Here is a 20,601-nt window from a genome sequence, read left to right as displayed (position 1 = left end):
AAGGGTAACCACTACAGCACTAATGCCAGCTCAGCTACAATCCTTTAGTCCTTCAAGTAACTTGAGGTAGTGACCTTCCTTACGGGCTTGTTCCTTGGCTTAGGCTGTGCATGAGGCTTGTTTCCTCCCTCAGGGCCCTTACCTCTTTATCATTTGTGTCGAGTGTCTAACGACTATTATAGAATAAACACAAAATGGCTACAGCTGACCTTCATGGGGTTAGAGTTTGTAAAGAAGCTCTGATTATGTGGCATCTGTTGTTTGCATATGATTGCTTCTTATTTTTTCGAGCATGCCCTAAGGAAAGTGATGTGAAGCACAACATTTTATGTGTGGATGAAGTTGTCTCGAGTCAGGCCATAACCTGTTAAAGTCTGAGATTTTCTTTAACAGGAATGGTCCTAGTGATGTGTGTAGCAATATCATCAATACTATGATACTTTCTGAATGCCTAGGTACAGGAAAGTATCTTGGTGTTCTATCTTGGTAGAAGCAAAAAAGCAATTTTTGGATGTGAGTGGGATAAGGTTTGGAAAAGGATTTAGTCTTGAAATTGAAGGTGACTGTCTAGTGTAGGTAAGGAATGATGGCCAAGTACCTTTTACAAAGGATTCATGCATATTGTATGCCATTTTATATGTTATTGGATGGTCTTATTGATGATATCCATAGTATGTTGAATGATTTTTGGTGGAGTTTGAAGAGGGACAACAAAGAAGGCATAAAGTGGTTGAGATGGGACAAGATGGCAATAAGGAAGGAACTTGGCTGGTATGAGGTTTAGAAATACTAAAGTTTTTAATATGGCTCTTCTTGGAAAGCAGGGGTGGTCTATTATGAATGCTGGTATGAGGTTTAGAAATACTAAATTTTTTAATATGGCTCTTCTTGAACCTCACGAATGCTGGTGAAGCAAGGTAAAATGTGGAGATTAGCGGATGGAGGAAGAGTTTAGGCCTGGCAAGATCCATAGTTTAGAGATGAAAAAACATGTTTGGGCTAATCTTAGCTTGAATGTACATGTTCCTGACCTTTTTAGTCAAAGATCTCATAGACTGGGGGACTAGTTGTTGAAATAGCAATCTAATTGATTCTATCATGGAAGGAGCGAATGTTACAGTAGTCAAACAAGTCCCTTTGATAAACTTGCAAGGTGAGGATAATCCTATCTGGAGGTTTAGTAAAGATGGTCTATACTCAATTTGATCTGCTTATCGCTCTTTCATAGAAGTTTTTGCTGAGATGGATCAACTGATTGTTCAAGGAGATTGGAAAAGTATCCGGAACTTGAATCACCGTAGAAATAAAAAGTCTTTCTATGCAAGGTGTGCAAAGGTGGTCTACCAAGAAGGCAAAGACCACAAGCCAAAGGAATGCAGTGCCAAGGTATCTACCCTTTTTGTGAGACCAACCTCTAAAGCAACTGGCATATTCTCTTGGGTTGTAATTTTGTTGAACCAGTATGGAGAGAGGGAGGACTTTGGAGTAGAGTTAAGGGCTTAATGGATAGGAGTGATGGCATATCCCAGTTTTGCTTATCAGTTTACAGTGAGTTGACTGGGCAAAATAAATCTATGATTGCGATTATTATTATGTGGAGAATTTGGTGTAGTAGGAATCAATTAATATGGGTCGAAAAGAACACTACTATGAATAGGGTGGTGTATCGTGCTCAAGAATTCCTACACAAATGGAGGAAAGCCAGACTGTGTGAATCTCCACGTGAAACTTCAGCTACAATGCACCATCAATTGTGATGGAAAGCTCCCCCAAATGGGTTGTTTAAATGCACCATCAATTGTGATGGAAAGCTCCCCCAAATGGGTTGTTTAAATGCAATATTGATGCTGTGTTTTTTTAATGATTATGGCATTTTTGGTATAGGAATGTCTCTCAGATATGATTCTGGCCAAGTTGTCATTGCGACTGCAACAAACTATAAGTTCTTTCCACATTTGAATGAAGTTGAAGCCATTGCTCTTAGGGATGTGATTGCATGGCTCCGTGACTTGGAGATTAAGGATGCTATAATTGATATGGATTGCCAACATATGATGAACAATGTCTGTAGCAATCATCTTGATAATTCAAAATTTAATATTTTAGTTTTAACGGATCAACTGTCAACTCGATAAAAGTAGAATGGAGTGACACTTTAAATCCATATATAAAATATATAACAAGGTAGGTTGACTTATTTTTTAAGGGTTGGTGGTGGAGCAGGATTGGTCAAGACGGATCAACCCATTTTACCACCCCTATTTGTTACTATATATAAAAAAGATTTAACTACCCATTTGGTGTTTATATTTACAAAAGTTTTTCCTTTCAATTTCTATACTTAACAATCCTCTTTTAGTTTTTACACAAACCATTTTTAATCTCTTAGTCCATAATTTTTTTTAATCTTGTGTAGGAACAAAAGGAAATGTTTTGGAGTATCAAAACTAAAAAGAAGTTTTTACAATTTTAGAAACTAAATGAGTAATTAAACCTATTTTGAATAATAATAAATGTTTTGCCTCAAGCCACGTCACAATGCTGATGATAATGTCATATGCTAATGCTACACTTTCAACTATTCTAAAATAATTAATTTCAATAAAAAGTAAAGAAATATTATGGATAATAACTAATGATGACCTAATTTATTAATGAATAACACTACTCGCGTTTTTTTATTATATATAAAATAAATAAAAATGACTTCAACAATAAACACTTTCTATTAACAGAAAATATTTCACATAGCCCATATCAACATGTATGACAATTTTTAAATGAATTTCATGTAAGCTTTTCAAAGAATATTAATTGTTTTTTTTACTAATACTACACTTTCTTTCATCTATTTAATAAGAGTTCCACCAATAAAATTATTTAATAAGGTTAATTTTGTAAAGTTTCAATTTTCTTTCATTTTTTATTATCTTTTCTTGAGATATGTAAAATAAATTAAGACAATACTTATTTGGGATGGAGAGAGTAAACAAAGACTAATTCTTAATTATTCATGTGTAGGGCTTAACTACTCAAGCATTAAATATACCCAAAAGAAAACTGGGCTCTCTAATTTTCTAATTAGGCTTTAACTTTTATCAGTCCTACAGCCTAGCCCATGTCTTCCTCTAAATCTCTAACTATAACCAAACTCAAATAGAATATCTAGGGAACGAGCCAACGCATGATATGTCAAGTTCTCAAAACTCTTTTGAAGGCTCAGTTACACATTGCTCATATAAATAAGAGTTGTCAAATGCTACATAGAAAATCACGGGCTTAAAAAATTGGACGTACCTATGGGCTATGGGCTACATAGCCCACATAGCCCATAGGTTTTCTTGAAACTTACTCGTAGTGTGGCTGTGAAACCAAGAAACATGTTTGGTTTGTTCGTGTAATAATCCGAGAGAGAATCATGCTCCATAAGGAACAACAAGATAAGTTTAAGAACATAAGCAGCAAACAGAATATGCCTTCAAAATATAAGATCACGATTCTGAGTGACAAATGGTCAATGTCATCCTCTTTCAGAACCATTTAGACAGCAAGATTATTTCTTTTTTTTTTTGTTACAGATCATAGTGTCTTTTAATTTATTGAATCAGAAATCTTAGTATGATTGTCATTGATTTAAAGAAAAGTTGCATAATAAAAATCGAACTTTATTTCTCTCCTTAAATTGCATAATCTTCCACCACTAAACTAGCCTTTTGGGTTTCACGATTATTCCACAATTGAGAACAAAGGAAAATGAAGTATCATAAACAAAAAAAAATAGAAAAAAGAAAAGGAAAATTGAAATATCTAGTGTAGTGAGATTGGACTTAAGATAAATGTTTTAACTCCACAAAGTATCTTCTAACAACATTTACAAATATTCCCCTTTTCCTTCATTCGCACCTTCCAGGCAAGAAAGTCGCATCTATTTCTTAAAAGAAGCTTCTGCTTTGAAGACAAAATCCCTTTTCAAGATCGTTGTCTAAAGTTTCTCGTAATTTAATTTTCTTCTGTTTTTTTTTTTTTCTTTAGCTAATGTGAGAACCACGAAACAATTTAATTAATGTACGCTTTGCCTAAGATTCCGGTTAATTTCCACCATCAATGAAGCTGGCGTTTCACCTTTGATCTTCCTCTTATCGTATCAAATTTTTTAATACTTTCTCTCTCTGTCTCATTATAATTATTTTATATAAATCAAGAAAAATTAATAAAATTATTTAATTAAATTAACTGAAAAGTTAACTAAAAGTTACAAAATTAATCAAAAGATGAAAGTTATAAACTAAAAATTTAACTTATGTATTCGGTAAAATTAATAGTTAAAGTAACTAAAAAATATAAAATAATAAAAAAGTAATAAAATTATAATTTACTTTAAAAAAGTAATCATGAAATATGAAAAATATATTAAGGATAAAAAGAAATAAAATATAAAGCTAGAAGTCAAATGTTAATAGTGAAAATTGTATTTACTCCTTGAAAGGGATATATTTTCATAATAACTAAGTAATTTTTACTAAATGATTTTATTAACAAATAAATGTTTAAAGATAAAACATAAAATCAATTCTCGATTGTAAGTTCTTTTTAATTAAACAAATAAGTTCATAGTTTCAACTTATCAAAGAATTATATACTCCTTAATGGATATAATAATAGTAATTTTGATAAAGATATCAATTTTGATTATAATAATATCGTATAATGGTTTGTAAGAAAATTTGCAAGTAGATTTTATGATAGCGTTTTCGATTAAAAAGTTAATTTCAATAATTATTATATTTCGATAGTAATTTCAATAGCAATCAGAAATCAGAGATTGGAAAAGTAAAAGTTTTGAGAATAAATGAAAATTGAATACAGTAAAGATTTTTAAAAAGATGTAATAAAGTTTAAAGACATAAATTTATAAAAGGTAAAAATGAATACATACATGATAATTGTATGAACTGTAGTCAATTTTGACGTGAAGTATTGTTGGTGTTTGAAGAGTTAAGTACGTGGTACAATTCAATATTCAATATATGGAAATTTACTATTAAAAGTCTTATTTATAAACCTAACACTAACGACTGAATTCTATGACGTATAACTTCTTTTATAACTACTTCAACTAATCTGTCAAATATGGAAAGATTCTACTTCTAAGCGCTTTCCAATATCGTGTGTCTTAATGAAGTCATTGAAACTGTCATTTTTTATCAAAATAAATTCATTTGATGACGCATTCAACTTCTCAAATTTTAATTCACACTTTGATCACTTTTGAATATATTCTTTTGTTTCTCTTGAGATATGTTCATCGAAACTACACATAAATCTCATAACTTAAACAAATTTTATAAAACAGAGATAACATTAACGTTTTAAAAATCATACTTCAAGTAATATTTTAAAAAACATTAGAAATTACTGAAAAATTATTAAAAAAATTTGATTGAAAAGTCAAATAAATTTTTCAATTATTAAAAAACTAAAATCTAACTAATGTTTGACTGAACATAATCTAAATGGGTAAAAGAAAATAACAATTTTATAAAATTAACTTTATTATCTTTAAATCAATTTTGATTTTTGTAATTTATATGCATTAATATTATAAGAAATATAAATAAAAAAATTAATATTATATTAAAAATTAAAATAATAATTATTTTGAGATTTTTTTCATACGAAGAATGTTATGGGACGAATAGAGTATTAATATTAAAGCTAGTAGTAACCTTTTGTTTATTAATTAATATATATACATACATATGCATGATCTTTAAGAGAAAAGTGTGTACTTAATGGATGAAGGACAGATATTGTGGGGGCGAGTGGAGCCCCTGTATTAATCATATATTTTGGAATTACGGTCTATAGATAATGAGAGGAATATGTTTACTTTTTTTTTCTAATATATCTTTTAAAAGTGAAAAACATTGTGCTAAATATTTACTACTTAAAGGGTACGAATAAAAGGCTTAATTATCGATATCTGATTTCAGTAACAAATGGAATAGATTATCAAAAGTAATTGGTGCAAGTAATTCGATAATTAATTAAGTTTCTTAATTTACAAAAATAACAAACGTTTTTCATTAATTAAGTTTATTATTTCATGCACGATTAATAATTGAATCTAAGTTTATGATTAGAACAATTTTATTTAAACGTACAATTTTAAAAGCTATGAATAACACCGCCTAATTTAATTATCTTTTATTAAAAGAAAAACTTGACTTAGTTATACGTCCTGCAAAGATATTACTATTGGCTTAGCTTGTGCATGAATTAAGACTAACCCTCCCCACATGGTTAATTCAGGTAGTACGTGTTTGAATGTTTTTAAGTAAGATTGAGCTCGTATTATAGACATTAATTCTTAATTCTTAACTCAATATTATTTTCTACAAAGGATACCATACCTGTGGTTCTAGATCATAAAGACTAACCCTGCTCTCAACAAATCTCATCCCAACCCCTTCCCAGCAAAAAGAGAAAAAGAATCCACCATGCTATCGGCTTGTGCATTTAAAGAATAAATCTTATATTCCAAATGTTCACAACCAATAAGTTATCAAGATAAGAACGACATACATCTCCTTAATTATAACCAATAACCCAACTCCTTACAATCACACTTTTTTTCACCTTATACCCTAGTTGTCAATTCAATAATAAGTAACCAAATTGTATACATATATACAGTGACATCAAATTTGGAAACGATAGCAGTTGTCAAGTCATTGATTTCTTATCTCAAATGCTATATGAACTTGGGATCATAAAGATACACTTTTCTTCTTTCTTCATTAAAAATAAAAATAAAAAGTGATCATTGCTAGCTAGCATCTCTAACTCATTTTGCAAGTTGGTTGGCACCTGTGCATGTCCATTTGACACAATCTTTGGCCTGAAGCCAAGTAATGTACGTACGGTATATATAAACAATTATACAAGATGCTGATAGAATGACTAATATAATAGACCATTGTGAATGCACTTTAACAAGTCACAGCATCATATACAGGACGATCCATGCACCCAAACCCGGTGAAGTAGTGAGCTAGTGACACGGTTAGCACGCCAAGCCCTATCAAAGTGCAATTGGCAGGGGCCAACATGCATGCATGTGTGTCTCTTGGCGTTTTCAGAGCACATGGTGGGCGTGTTCTGCATTATTGTTTACAATAGCACTCTTGAGACTCATAGTCACATCATCACTCTTCTAACTCGAAGTGAACAATGCAACATTGCAACCAGCTAGACATAGGTGAAAACTACCTGTTCTAGTACAATACTACTATATATTAGTCTTTTTGACCAATTTATACAACCTTTATGAAACTACTTATAGCTTTTATGTTTGCTAGCTTGTGTGCATGGGATATGTCCTGTCAAGCTTACAAATTAATAATTCTATATTTTTTCGTTATATTGTTTTATTTTATGTCAATGACACTGTTGTCGCATGAATAAAGTATTTTACCCAATTGCAATTCGACTAGATCAAGCTGTAACGCAATTTTAAAATAAAGGGTCAAATGATTATCATCAAAAGAGAAGATTTATCTTTTGATTGTGGATTCTCAAGTTATTCCAAAGAGCACTTGTACATAAATAGGAGAAAACGGTGAGATGAAAGTAAAAGATAAGACTATAATTTGAACTAAGAATAACTTGTAGCAATAGATAAAGAAAAGCGAAATAAACTAGAAACAAGTAATTTCAATTGAACTAAGAATTACTTGAAGCTATACTGAAATAATTGTATATGTTCGTGTATCAATTGCCACTAATTTCACTACCCATTGTTCAGCTAATTCCATGAATATTTCGACTAATCAAGCTTCCTTTTGGCTAACTCTAATGTGTAATCAGTTAAACAAGTTGGCTGGTGATCCTCCTATTTGTTAGGCACGTCTTGGAATCACATTTGTATTTACAACAGAGGTAAAATTGTTTTTTTACATTAATTGTATTAATAATTAATATAAAAGTATTTATTTACATCCATTCCAAATTTTAATAAGAATGTCATTTTTACATCACTTGCGTTAACAATTGATGATGTCAAAATTCCTGCATTACATTGGTTATATTGATAATCAACCCAAAAAAATATAATATATTTCCATCAATCAAAGAAATAGAACCGACAAGAAAAGTACGATATAATATTTTTAATAATTAGAAGATTTAATTAAAAATTTTAATAATTGTAAGATCCTATTAAAATTTTAATTATGATTAAGAAATGAATTGTATAATTAAATTTTTTTAATTTTTAAATTTAATCTAAAGTATTTTTAAGAGAAATAAAAATACATTTAATAAGGTTTACAAATTAGTATAAATAATTTTATTATTATTATTATTATTATTATTATTATTATTATTATTATTATATAAAACATATAATTTAGTCATTTAGTTATATTAATTTATTTTACATATCTTAATTTCTTATAATTTAATAGTATTGTATTAATTTCTCAAATTTTTATGTTTACTTTAAATATTATGAACCAATGAAATGATGTTTTTATTTTATTTTATTAGTTTTTAGTGTTATAAAGTTAGAGTTTTATATTTATTAATGCTGAACCAATGACTTCATTGATTTAATCGGTCCAATTTTAAAAATATTGAGATTTTCAACATAGATTCATTTTATTTTTGCAAAGATTGAATACTTGTTGTGAAAATTTATTTTGCTTAATTTAGTCTGAATTACATGTTTTATACTGCAAGACTCTCCACTCAGAACTCAGTAAATTCTGGGAAAGCGAATCGCACTCCAAGGTACTTGTATTTTCATGGAGATTGTTACTAGACATTCATAAAAGACATGTTCAGATTCAAAACTTGGAAGCTTCCTATTATTTTTGTAATTAGAGAAAGGAAACCTCTCAATACTTATTTCTCATGTGTTTTGAGACTATTCAAATCTAGTATGGAATCTTCAGATGGCTGGGAGTCGATATGGTACTTCCTCAGGAAATTAATCAGTTGTATGATCAATTTGATCTGCTCATTTGTGGAAGAAAATGTCGTAGATGAGAGCATTTGATCTGGTATGCCACATATTGGTGTATGTGGAACACAAGGAATAGCATTGGTTTTCGGGAAATACTTTTTGATGGGGCAAAACTCTTGGAAGACATTAAAATCACCTCATAGCAGTGGTTCTTGTATAAGAGAAGGAACAAATCATCAGTGATCTTCTTCTCTTCCTAGTGTACTTACCCCTTGTTTTATTTGAATTCATATAGTTAGATATTCTTATAGAACACTTTTTGGATACTTGATATGTAATACTACTATGTATAGTGGACAAACATTTTTTTGTTGTACATTTGCAGTTATACCCCTTGTACAGTCTTGACTATTAATATAAGAAATTACACCTTGCTTTTAAAAATTAAAAACTTCACTCCTCTATGCTTAAATAATAGAATAAAAAAAGTATAAAACTTAAACATATGTGCTATATTTTATAATATATTTCAAAAATAAATAATATCAACATAAATATATTATTGTACGTTATACTAAATATTATTTATCAAATAATTTTTTTAATGTTTACTATATAATTATTCAAAAAAGTTATACTTTTAAAAATAAAATAAAATAAAACATTGGACTAGACTGAGACGATTTAAAGTTTAATCTAACTCTTCTTCAAAATACATGCATCAAGCCTAATTTTTAAAATTTGAACCCATCAAAATTAAGTTTAGATGAGCCAGATTAGTAGAATTAGACAAGTGATGCATATCCTTAAGTGTTCTTTCCTTCTTCATTCATTAATTCGAAACCAACATAGATAGCCTAAATGTCATGCCTATTCATGAAGTTTAATCATGTTAATTATTCTCTTCGTTTCTTTTTAATTGTATAAGTTTTTGAAAAAAATATTTTTATTTATATATCGTTTTTAAAATTTAAAATAATATATATTATTACTTTTTCAATTATATTTATTGTGAAGTGGAAACTAAAAAAAAGTTAATAAGAACACCATAACTATTTTATTAGGATTAAGAAAGACTGCAAAAACCAACAGAGAAATCCAGTATCTTTTGGGCAAAATGTTTACCATTTACTTGAGTTTGAAAAGTGAAAACACGGTCATGACGTGATAAATCACATCCAAGTGCTAAAAAATGCAGAAGCAACATTTATTAGCTTCAAAGGAAACGTGGAAAATCACGTCACCAAGTTGTTACCAAACATGCTGTAAACTATAATGCATTTTGGGACATCTTAGGAATTCTTACGGGTTTCCATTTGATTGCATACATCCTCAAATTATCGCAGAAGAGGAAAAGGAATTACTGGGGGGCCATATATGACCCTTGCAAACATGCAACTTCAAAGCATACTTTAAAAACCGTAGGCTGTAGCCGCCTTCGCCCTTAGGAAATTAATAAATCTTGCAAATCATAGGCCTCATTAATGTTAACCTAAATTTGTCGAGGATGCTGATGAAAGTTCCAAAATTTTATGGAGCATTCAACAAAACTATTTAAGGGTGCCGTGGTCAAAGTCCTAGTTTCAGAATTCAGCTTCACACATTGATTGCATCCCATTGAATATGCAATCAAAATTTTAAATTTTGAAATATCTTGTCAATCGATCTGATGCGACTACTTGATCGATAGCTAGTTTCGTCACAGGTGAAGACCGGAGAAAGTCTAGTAGATATACAAAGCTAAGGTGTAGTTTCTAAGGTGACATCTCCAATTCAATACAGATTACAAAAATTAATTATAATTTAGAACGAAACAGTAGCCTAAAGCAAGCTAGTACATCATAAGAGACATGTTTTAATCAATAGTAATTAACAGTTCAATTGATAAAATTCTAGTGCAACCATTTTAAAAAAACACTTTTATGCATGAAATTTAAATTCTAAAGTTTATTTAAATTCAAAATGTTTTTGCATGTATTAAAGAAATTTAATTCAAACGATTAGATAAAATAAGTAAATTATTATAAATTTTGTAATAGTCATATTTAATTTTTACTAATAAAAAAACAGATATGAATGTAGTGAATGTTAGGTGTGAATTCTATACAAATATGGAATTTTCTTATAGAGAGTGGATAATTAGTGCATAAAAAAGAACTTATTTTATAGTAGATTTTGTAAATGGAAAAGTTTCATGTGACAAGGACTGTGATGTTCTGAGTACAACAGTAGAAAAGTGAAATAAGAAAAGGCGTAGCAATTACACTGCATGATCACAAGGAAAAAGGACTGAAAATAAAATATTGGAACTCAACGAAACAAGAAACTTACAATTTTAGAGAGAGGCAGCAGACACTGTCAGTCTCTGGCAATTGCAGCTCCAACAGTAAAATAAAATAATCTCAGTAAAAAAAAAACTTACAGTATTATTACGTCTTGAATTGGCCCCTCTTTTGTGCTTCTCTTGAGCGCCACGTGATGCATGGAACACACGAAAAGGTTCCCTTTTTGCAACTTGCAAGGAGCAAGTGCAATCGAGTACGGTCCTCGCAAAGCAGACAGACACACAATGATTTTTTTTTTCACTGCTCCTAATTAAATTTTGGCCCCTTCAATTTCAAATCCATGCAATTATTTCTATGTGCTCAAGTCTCGTGCAAGTGGAAATTGAATTATACTCTAGCTGTTGCTATCATTATTATAAACTGGTGATCGAATTGAAGATAAGAAACATCGACTAAAGAAGAGCTAGTAATATTAAAATAAATTTATCATATAAAAATACGCAATATTTATGTTTTGTCCATAATCTCATGAACATGATGGATAATTAAGTTAATTTGGCAATCATAATTAGTTATATAGACAATGTGTTTTTCTATCAGCGAACAAACTAAAATTCAATTAAAGGGAAGAAGTACCCAACCCATGAACAAAACAAAGTCATAACAAAGGACCCACAAAAGCCATAATTAGTTGTACACATGTCCTAAACTTAATCAAATTTGCGGACCTAACAACTATAAAAACAGTCAAATATATTATGCGAGTGTAGTTAATGTAATGTTTATACGAAAGATAGTTGTTGAAAACTTCAAAAGATGTTCAATTACGTCGACCCTTCCTGTTATGGTAATCATCCTTCATTAATGTCAGACAAGTCTAGCACTCATGACTAAGACATGAAGCTTATCTTCCCCTTAAAATGGGGTTCATGTCAAGAGGAAACTCAGGATCAGGAGATCCGAAATCTCTCGAGAGTTTGAGATCGAGGGAGGATTCCTATATAGCATGCGTGAGTCTAAGTTCGTTGTTTAATATTCAAGTCAAGGTTTTAAATTTGTGATATCAGCCAAAACATCAAGATTTGCTTATTCTCGGCAACTTAGCGACTGCATTCATGGCGATACCTCTACAGAATAATTGTTGTATGGACCAAAGAATTATAGGGGTACGTAATAACCCATAGGGGACGTATGACAAGGGAAAAAAAAATTCATTTCCGAGAATCATAATTTTTTGGAATGAATAAAATTTGTTTTGTTGATCATTCATAATTTTTAATTAAATTTTCTAAGAATTAAAAAATTATATATATTTTTATATTTTTTTGATTATTTTAATTATTTATCACCTTGTATAATTTAATAAAAAATAACATAATAATTTTAGTATAGTAAAAAAAATAAACTTGAGAAAATAAGATTCACGCTTCTCATGAAAATTTTTTCAGGAAAAATTGATTAAAAAATATTTCCAAAAATACTATTTTTTTAACATTCATACCAAATATGAGAAATTAAATTTTCAACCTATGATTCCTAGAAAACCAACAACTCCTCACTTACCAAATGTTCCCATAACGTCATAAGAATCACAATGAAATCTTGATTACAATCATAATTGTTATCTAATAATTGTGACTTAAAACCTTACTTCAAGTTAATAAAAGAAAACTGTCATTATTTAATATGATATAGATTGTTGGGAAAAAAAATATACTTATATTTTTATTACTAAAAAATCATACAATAAAAAAAAAGAGACAACCTTATAAACGAAATAACAAAGATTACAAATTTATTTAACGTGATTCGGATTATCATCCTTACATCCATAATCCCCTTAAAACAAATTTTTAGAATAAGTTAGACAAACTTGTAAACCTTCCTTCAACATAACTCTCCTCTCTCACCTAGGGTGGTGATTCCCTCTTCAGGTGGAATAATTTTTCTCATCTTAAGAACATTTATATATAGACCTAGCATCATAATCTTAAAAGAGAAAATAAATATCTAATTTATTGAATATATTTTTAATTCTAAACAACATCCTAAAAACAAAACAATATCATTTTTTAAATTTAAACAATATCCTAGAGATTTGAAATTACAATTTTGAATTGTCTCCCAACAATCCTTCCCTCAATTAAAATTAAATTTCATCTTCAATCTTCTTAGATGCTCGTCATGCTTTCCCTTTGCTTGCACAAAATTATGTGGTATATATGTTTCCCTATTTTCTCCACAAGTATTGAATGGTGACACTTTTGGACTTGTAACGGCAACTACTTCCATTGGAACACCCCCCCCCCCCTTTAGTCACGAGGTCACAAGATCATTCAACTCTTATACCAATTGTTGACAAACACATACTCATATATTTATTTTTCAAAAAACATACAACCAAGAACAAGAGACAACACCATAAACGAAATAGAAAAAAATTACAAATTTATTTAATGTAGTTCGAACCCTCATCCTTACATCCATGATCACCTCAAAATAAGTTTTTAAGACAAACTTATAAACCTTCCCTCAACATGACCACCTCTCTTGCCTAGGTGGTGCCCCTCTTTAAGTTGGGTAATTCTTTTCATCTTAAAACATCTATATTAAGACCTAGCATCATAATATTAAAAGAAAGAATAAATCTCTAATTTACATAATATATCTTTAATTCTAAACAACATCCCAAAAATAAGACAATATCTTTTTTGAAATCTAAACAATATCCTAGAGATTTGAAATTATAAATTTGAATTGTCTTTAGCGACTCCACTGAGAATCCTTGTATCAAAATTCTTTTTGACGGTGAGTCTAAGCGATGTGTCTCGCAGTGGTACAAGCATCTAGAGCATGTGAGCTATAATGAACATCATGAAATACTCCTTGATGATAATGACTTATGCTCGAAGGAGAGACCACATTATATGAAAGAAACTCACACTTAAGGAAAAGATTGTTGGAGTACAAGTGTGAGATAAAATTTCACATCGTATAAGAATAATAAATTTTAACATCATATAAATAAAGATAAGATCCATAAACTTAAGGTTTAAAATTTTGAATTATAGCATGATTATCAATATGTGATTACTCATATGAATTAAAAGTTATGCAAGAATTACTGGAGTTCTTAAAACTTTATAGATTTATATATATTCTTTTTACCTATACATGCAAAATTTAATGATTATTCGTATTCTTCTTATCCGCATACTAATTAACTATAACACTATATAGCAATCTGTGAATGAATGCTTATTTGGGGCATAGATTCGCCTAACTGTAACCAAGTGGAAAGAAGGGTCGATGCTTTTAGTTACAATAATAAGTTTAGTGGTAGAGATGGAGCTGTGACATAGAAAGCTCAAAACCATTGAAATTTGAAGCGTGGAATGTTTCAAGTTGGGCACTGCACAGCCACGTGATATGAAGAAGGACGTTCAGTTGACTTGGTAAAAACCATTGTTTAGAAGAAAATCATAGTAAAAATAAATAAAGTTAGTTCTGAAAGACATAATGTCAAATTGTTTATACGACCTGACAAATAAATATCACCGCATTACGTCATTATAAAAAAAATTAATTTAATCAACCGAATATATATATTTTAATGACTTTTTTTTACAATTTCCATTTTTTAAACACTAATTAACGATGCTATTGGTATTGATAATGGTAACATAGAAATAGAATGTTTCCTCTTACAATAAAGTACAAGAACAGAATGCAAAAGCTGTAACACTTTTCAGCTTGCACTGTCACTAATACATTGCCTCACGTGAAATGCCACATCTTATCTAAACACCCTTCACGAAGACTGATTCTCATTACCTCTCATTCAAAATCCCCCCTTTAATTGTTTTCTATCAGCTAGCTGGTGAAGAATGAAATATATTCCACACCAAAAAATAAAAATGAAAAACATTCTTTGAAGTTTGAACCATAAATCGACTCTCAATATATTCTTTGACCATAAGTACGAGTTTTATCTTCAGCTATCTTGCGTATCTTCCACACCATTTGGGGACGAAGGAATTATTAATTAATATGGTTGCAACTTGCAAATAAGTATATTAAATAATTTGTTATTATGCTGAACTTTTTTTATGCAAGCTATTATGCTAAACTATATATATTATATGTAGTTTGGTCAGTTTTCTTTCACGTGTGATTGGTTTTGGTTACTTTATATAAAAATTACAGTTTATTATTAACGACTTACTAGCTAGTGATGACGTAAAATTTGTGTCATTAAATCACCATGTTTTAATTATTTTTAAATATAATGTCATATTGATATGAGTGGAACTAAATTTAATTTTCGTAATAAAATTTTTGGGTTCGATGGTTAATGTGATTTTTTAGCACAAATTAGCTAATTTTCATTAAAATTGATAAATATTTTATACTAAAGAAATGATGACAAAAAAATGTAAATGTAGCATTTTTATGATAAAATAATAATATGATTACATCACAATTTTTAAAATTTGGTTAATTATTTATATTTCTTTCATGAGTGGAAAAAAATTGCGTTATATTGAATAATGATATAGCATGTCATCTTAAAAATTTCAGTTCTAAAAATAATGACCAATCATTATAGTTAAATTTTATTATTTTTGTCTTTATATATATATATATATATATATATATATATATATATATATATATATATATATATATATATATATATTTTGTTATGAGATTAACATCTTGGGTTAAGAAGTAAGAATTGTAATATTTTGGTAAAGTCTTTCTTACAGTGACTATTTTAAAACATTGTGATGTAATGGTAAAGTCTTTCTTACATTGACTATTTTAAAACATTGTGATGTAATTTTATTATTATTTTATCACGAAAATTTTCCTTCTTTTTTATTTTATCTCTACCAAATACACCATAAGTATTCATATTTCTTACCATATATATAAATAAACTTCAGATGGAATTACAGTGTATTTCTATTAACTTTTTTTTACTATATATTATTATTGGATATAAGAAAAATTATTTAACACCATATATAATTAATTGGTTGATATAAAAACATGTTTCTTTAAAAAGCGAAATTATAGTCATCCAATCAAAATGTAAATTTTTTTTTTATAGAAATAAGAAAGAAATAAAAAATATAAAATAAATTAATATGCATGTAATGTGATTGAAATATAAAGTATATTATAAGTTATTGTGCAATTTTATTTTATAAATATCATATCTTCTCCCAGGATATCTTTTATTTTTGTAATTAGATAATTAGACGTGACATTCTAGCTGGTCCCCCCACTTCTCAACCGTGGATAGTTTTAATCCAAACTTTTCCAGATTGGCTAGGTGGCTCCCCCGGGTTTTCCTGTCTCCAACCTCACTTCTCTCAATTTCGAGTTTAGTTTAAAATTTTAAATTGAATAATTTATTATTTAATATAATTTGAGATAAATATTTACATGTTTGATTTTAGTTTTGATGATTGATTTTAAGTCTTAAATTAATACTTAGTTAAAACAAATTAAATAGTTTCTACGTTAAATAGAAAAGCTTATTTAAATCTTATTATTGATTTGATTTTAGAATAAAAATACCAAACTATAAATCGTTTTACTTCAAAATCAATTCAAATTATAGTTTTTATAAAATTAATTTTATTCCAAATGAGTTTTGCATACACTTATCCAATATGCACTAATTTGTTTTGAAAAATGATTAGAAGCATTTTCTTTAAATTAAAATTTAGTGCCCACACTTTATATCATTCTCTATTTTAGTCTATGAGTTGTTGGGTTGATATACGGATTTGTGTGAAACAAAAAAAGAAGGCAAGGATCTGAGTTGAGTTTTTTCTTCTTCTTTTTTTAATATGGAGAAAAAGAATTAATGGGCAGACAAGATATTTTTGTACGAATCTAATACGATTTTTTTTTTTGTTTAAGTAAATTATTTTCCTGTGAATATAACATGATTTTACATCACGATAATTCTATGGATTAGACCAAGAAGATATAATACATGTTATAAAATTCAACTATACCAAATTCCTTAATCTATAGGGATATAGTAGCATTTCTCAATATTAAATTAGGATAACATTTATTATAAAATTTTAATTATTTTTAATTAAAATTAAACTTATAACATTAATATAGATCCTTTTCCTGTAAGTTTTTAAATAAATTCCAATTTTAATTAAACATAGCCCTAACATTGAGTTTGGTAAAGAGGTTGTGGGAGTTAAAGAATGATGGAAGAAAATAAATAAATAAAAGTAAACAAAAATATAATAGAAGAGTTCTAATTTCAAACGAAAAAAAATAAACTTGATTGAAAAATATCTTTTTGATTATTGAAGAATGGAACAAAAGGATTGATCGAAAAAGATAAAGAAAGTGAAAATAAGTAGGTAAGAAAGCAAAAGAAAATAAATTCAAAAGAAATAGAGTAAAAAATTAATTTTAAGAGAAATAGAGTGAAAATGAAATTGTGAAATTACTTTTGGGTCCCTATGACATTGGTGTAAAATATTCATTAGTTTTACATATGATTAATCTATGTAGGGAAATCTTGATAACCACCTTTAGTGGGATATCCTTTCTCAACTATAATTTTTCATCTATAAAATTTAAACCTGAAATATTCCTTAAAAAACTGAATCCAATATTACTTGGACTAAAGACTTGTTAGTATATGACTAATATAAATACCATTTTATCCTTATACCTATTTGTCAAAATTTTTCTCTATGATATTTTTTAAACACAACCGATCAAGACTATGTTTCAAGATTGATGGTTGTTTCCACTAACAAAAATAAGACTTTTTAACGTGCTTTGGTCTCTTTTATACTTTTCCTAAGAAACTTTCCTGAATCATTCATTCCATAATTACTTTAAGTCAAACACATTTAGTTATAAAATTTTTAAGTTATGAATTACTGAAAAGTATATGCACCTTATTGGTATAGATAATGTTAATTTGTTCCTTTAAGTTATCTTTAATCGTACAATTTTATACATACACAACCTTTAGATTTTTCTCATTCTAGTATGTATTTGATTCATTCATGTGAGCCTTTTATTGGAAGTTTGCCAAGAGTCTCTCCTTATGTATGTCTCATCTCTTTTTTTTGAACTAATGATCACTCTCCACCCTTGTGAGTGTCCAAAATGTTACATATGCAAAGCATAATCGATTATGCTTATATGCATAATTACTTTAAAAGTCAAATTCAAGCATATAAACATCAGGACAAATGAGTAACACAACAATGACAAAAACAAAAACATAAACAAACAATATATAGCTCACCAAAAAGATGAGCAACAACGCAAGAGAAGAAGTCCACAACCAAGAAAATGGCACAAGTAGCACATGGAGAGGAGGGGGGACTTTGGTACACAATGTTTCTTTTCACTCTTTTTTTCACACTTCAACAAAGGAGATTATGTGTGGCATGGACTCCGCTATCTTTTCAAAAGGATAAATATGATTTTGGTCCTTCTCATTGATTTTAGTCCTAAAAAAATCATTCCATTTGTTTCTTAAAATTTTCAAAATTTCTCTTTTAAGTCCTTTATTTAATTTTGTTAGTTTTTTCTGTTAAATGTAGTTACATTCATCTATAATATTGTAGACAATATTGCTGTTGAGACTCAAACCATTACGATGGATGCACCTGTTGATGTTTATTCCCAGAATCACATTCCACCGCCAACAAAAACTATATATGAGCTTAATTAATTGTATAAAATTAGCTATAAAATCAGATGTAACTTTTTATTTTCCTGTTCAATTATTTTACGAAAAATATTTTCAAGTTCAAATAAAAAAGGAAATAATAATAATAATAATAATAAATAGACATTGATGCGTTAGGATGAAAGATAAATGTATGTAGGTGCCAGATGTGGCAGAGTCTATATAAGACCCAACATTTGTGTTCAAAGAAGGTTCACTTATTATGCCAAGTTTGAGACACAACAAACAACTCTGTACGATCATCACCAACTCTCCATGCTCTCTCATACTCTTATGCTTTCTTCACTCCACTCTCACCCTGTTTCATCTTTCTTCCATCTTCCACCAAATTAAAAACCCAAACCAACATAACATAACATAACCCAACCCTTTCTTTTCTTTTCTATTCACACCACTTGGTTAGTGTCTCTTTCTGTATCAAACAATGGACGAGTTTCTCTTGAAAGCTGAGAAGGCCAACGCCATTCGAAGACACAACAACGACATTTTCGCCGTCTTTTCCAAAGCCCTTCGCATTCTCGAACTTTGTCTCGTCCTTGTTCTCCTCTCGTGGATCCTCACGCGCCTCCCCTTCGCGCTCGCACTCTCCGCCGAGTTCCTCCGCCGCCTCATCGCCTTCGCCGCCAGCCCCCTCGTCGTCTTCGCCGTCTCCAACGCCATCATCGCCGCCCTCCTAGCCCAGTCCCGCCGCCTCTCCGCCCCCCACTCCGCCGACTCACTCTACCGCGAGTTCCTCCACACACGCACTGCCGTCACCGAACCTCACGCGCCTCCGTCACCGCCGCCGTCACCGCCACCGCCAGAGCCCGAGTTTCACGACAAGCAGGTCATCGTCGAGACAGTGCATGACGCGCCTTCCGCCGGAGCGGCCGCGAAGTACCGCAGGAGTCAGTCGGAGAAGATAAAGGTGGACGCCGCCGGGAAGCTGCCGCGCCGGAAGCAGCTGCGGCGGTCGGAGACCGAGAAGAGGGGCGAGTGCTTGCCGGAAATTTTGTACCCGCAGGATGAGCTCAGCAATGAGGAGTTTCAACGCGCCATAGAAGCGTTCATCGCGAAGCAATTGAGGTTTCTGCGAGAAGAGTCTTCCGCCATTGTTGTTCAGAATCCCTCGTAGATTTTAAAACCTAGGGAAAAAAATAAATAAAAGAAATGCGTTCAATAATCAAAATCCATTCCAAAAAAAAACAAAATTAGAGAGATAATATTAAATATAATACTACAAGGCACTACTCGTTTCCCTTCTGATCCAATTAACTGTAGCGTACAGTGTTGATATATATATATTTTGATATTTTGACCCTCAATTATAAGTTTATCTTTTAATCATTAATTACGCGTGTGTAATTGTTACGATTATTGTGTTTTGCGGAAAATAAGTTGTGGAAAATACGTGGAGATAATATAATAGTAGTAGAACTGAAGAATATGTTATGAGGTGTATTTGATGATAATAATGAGGGATTTGATCGAGAATTGGAATGAATGCTGATCTTATTCTACTGTTAATGTTAGTAGCTATGAAGAGGGAAACAGAACTTTTATGGAAATAAATGTTTGCTTGTTTGATTGTGGTAAAAGCAAAGGAATGG

General features: G+C 29.9%; 1 protein-coding gene across 1 annotated transcript; it reads left to right on the top strand.

The window, feature by feature from the left end:
• Positions 1 to 19,104: 19,104 nt before the first annotated feature.
• On the top strand, positions 19,105 to 20,342 carry LOC102669125 (uncharacterized). The gene has a single exon (XM_006599299.1). The coding sequence runs from the start codon at positions 19,437 to 19,439 to the stop codon at positions 20,124 to 20,126; it is 690 nt and encodes a 229-aa protein (XP_006599362.1). The 5' UTR covers positions 19,105 to 19,436; the 3' UTR covers positions 20,127 to 20,342.
• Positions 20,343 to 20,601: the final 259 nt, after the last annotated feature.

The sequence above is a fragment of the Glycine max genome, chromosome 16, assembly GCF_000004515.6.
Source record: "Glycine max cultivar Williams 82 chromosome 16, Glycine_max_v4.0, whole genome shotgun sequence".
NCBI lineage: Eukaryota > Viridiplantae > Streptophyta > Magnoliopsida > Fabales > Fabaceae > Glycine > Glycine max.
This window is presented reverse-complemented; position numbering and strand designations above follow the sequence as displayed.

Excerpts from the sequence above, each read along its gene's own strand:
- LOC102669125 (XM_006599299.1), top strand. The coding sequence starts at position 19,437 with ATGGACGAGTTTCTCTTGAAAGCTGAGAAGGCCAACGCCATTCGAAGA.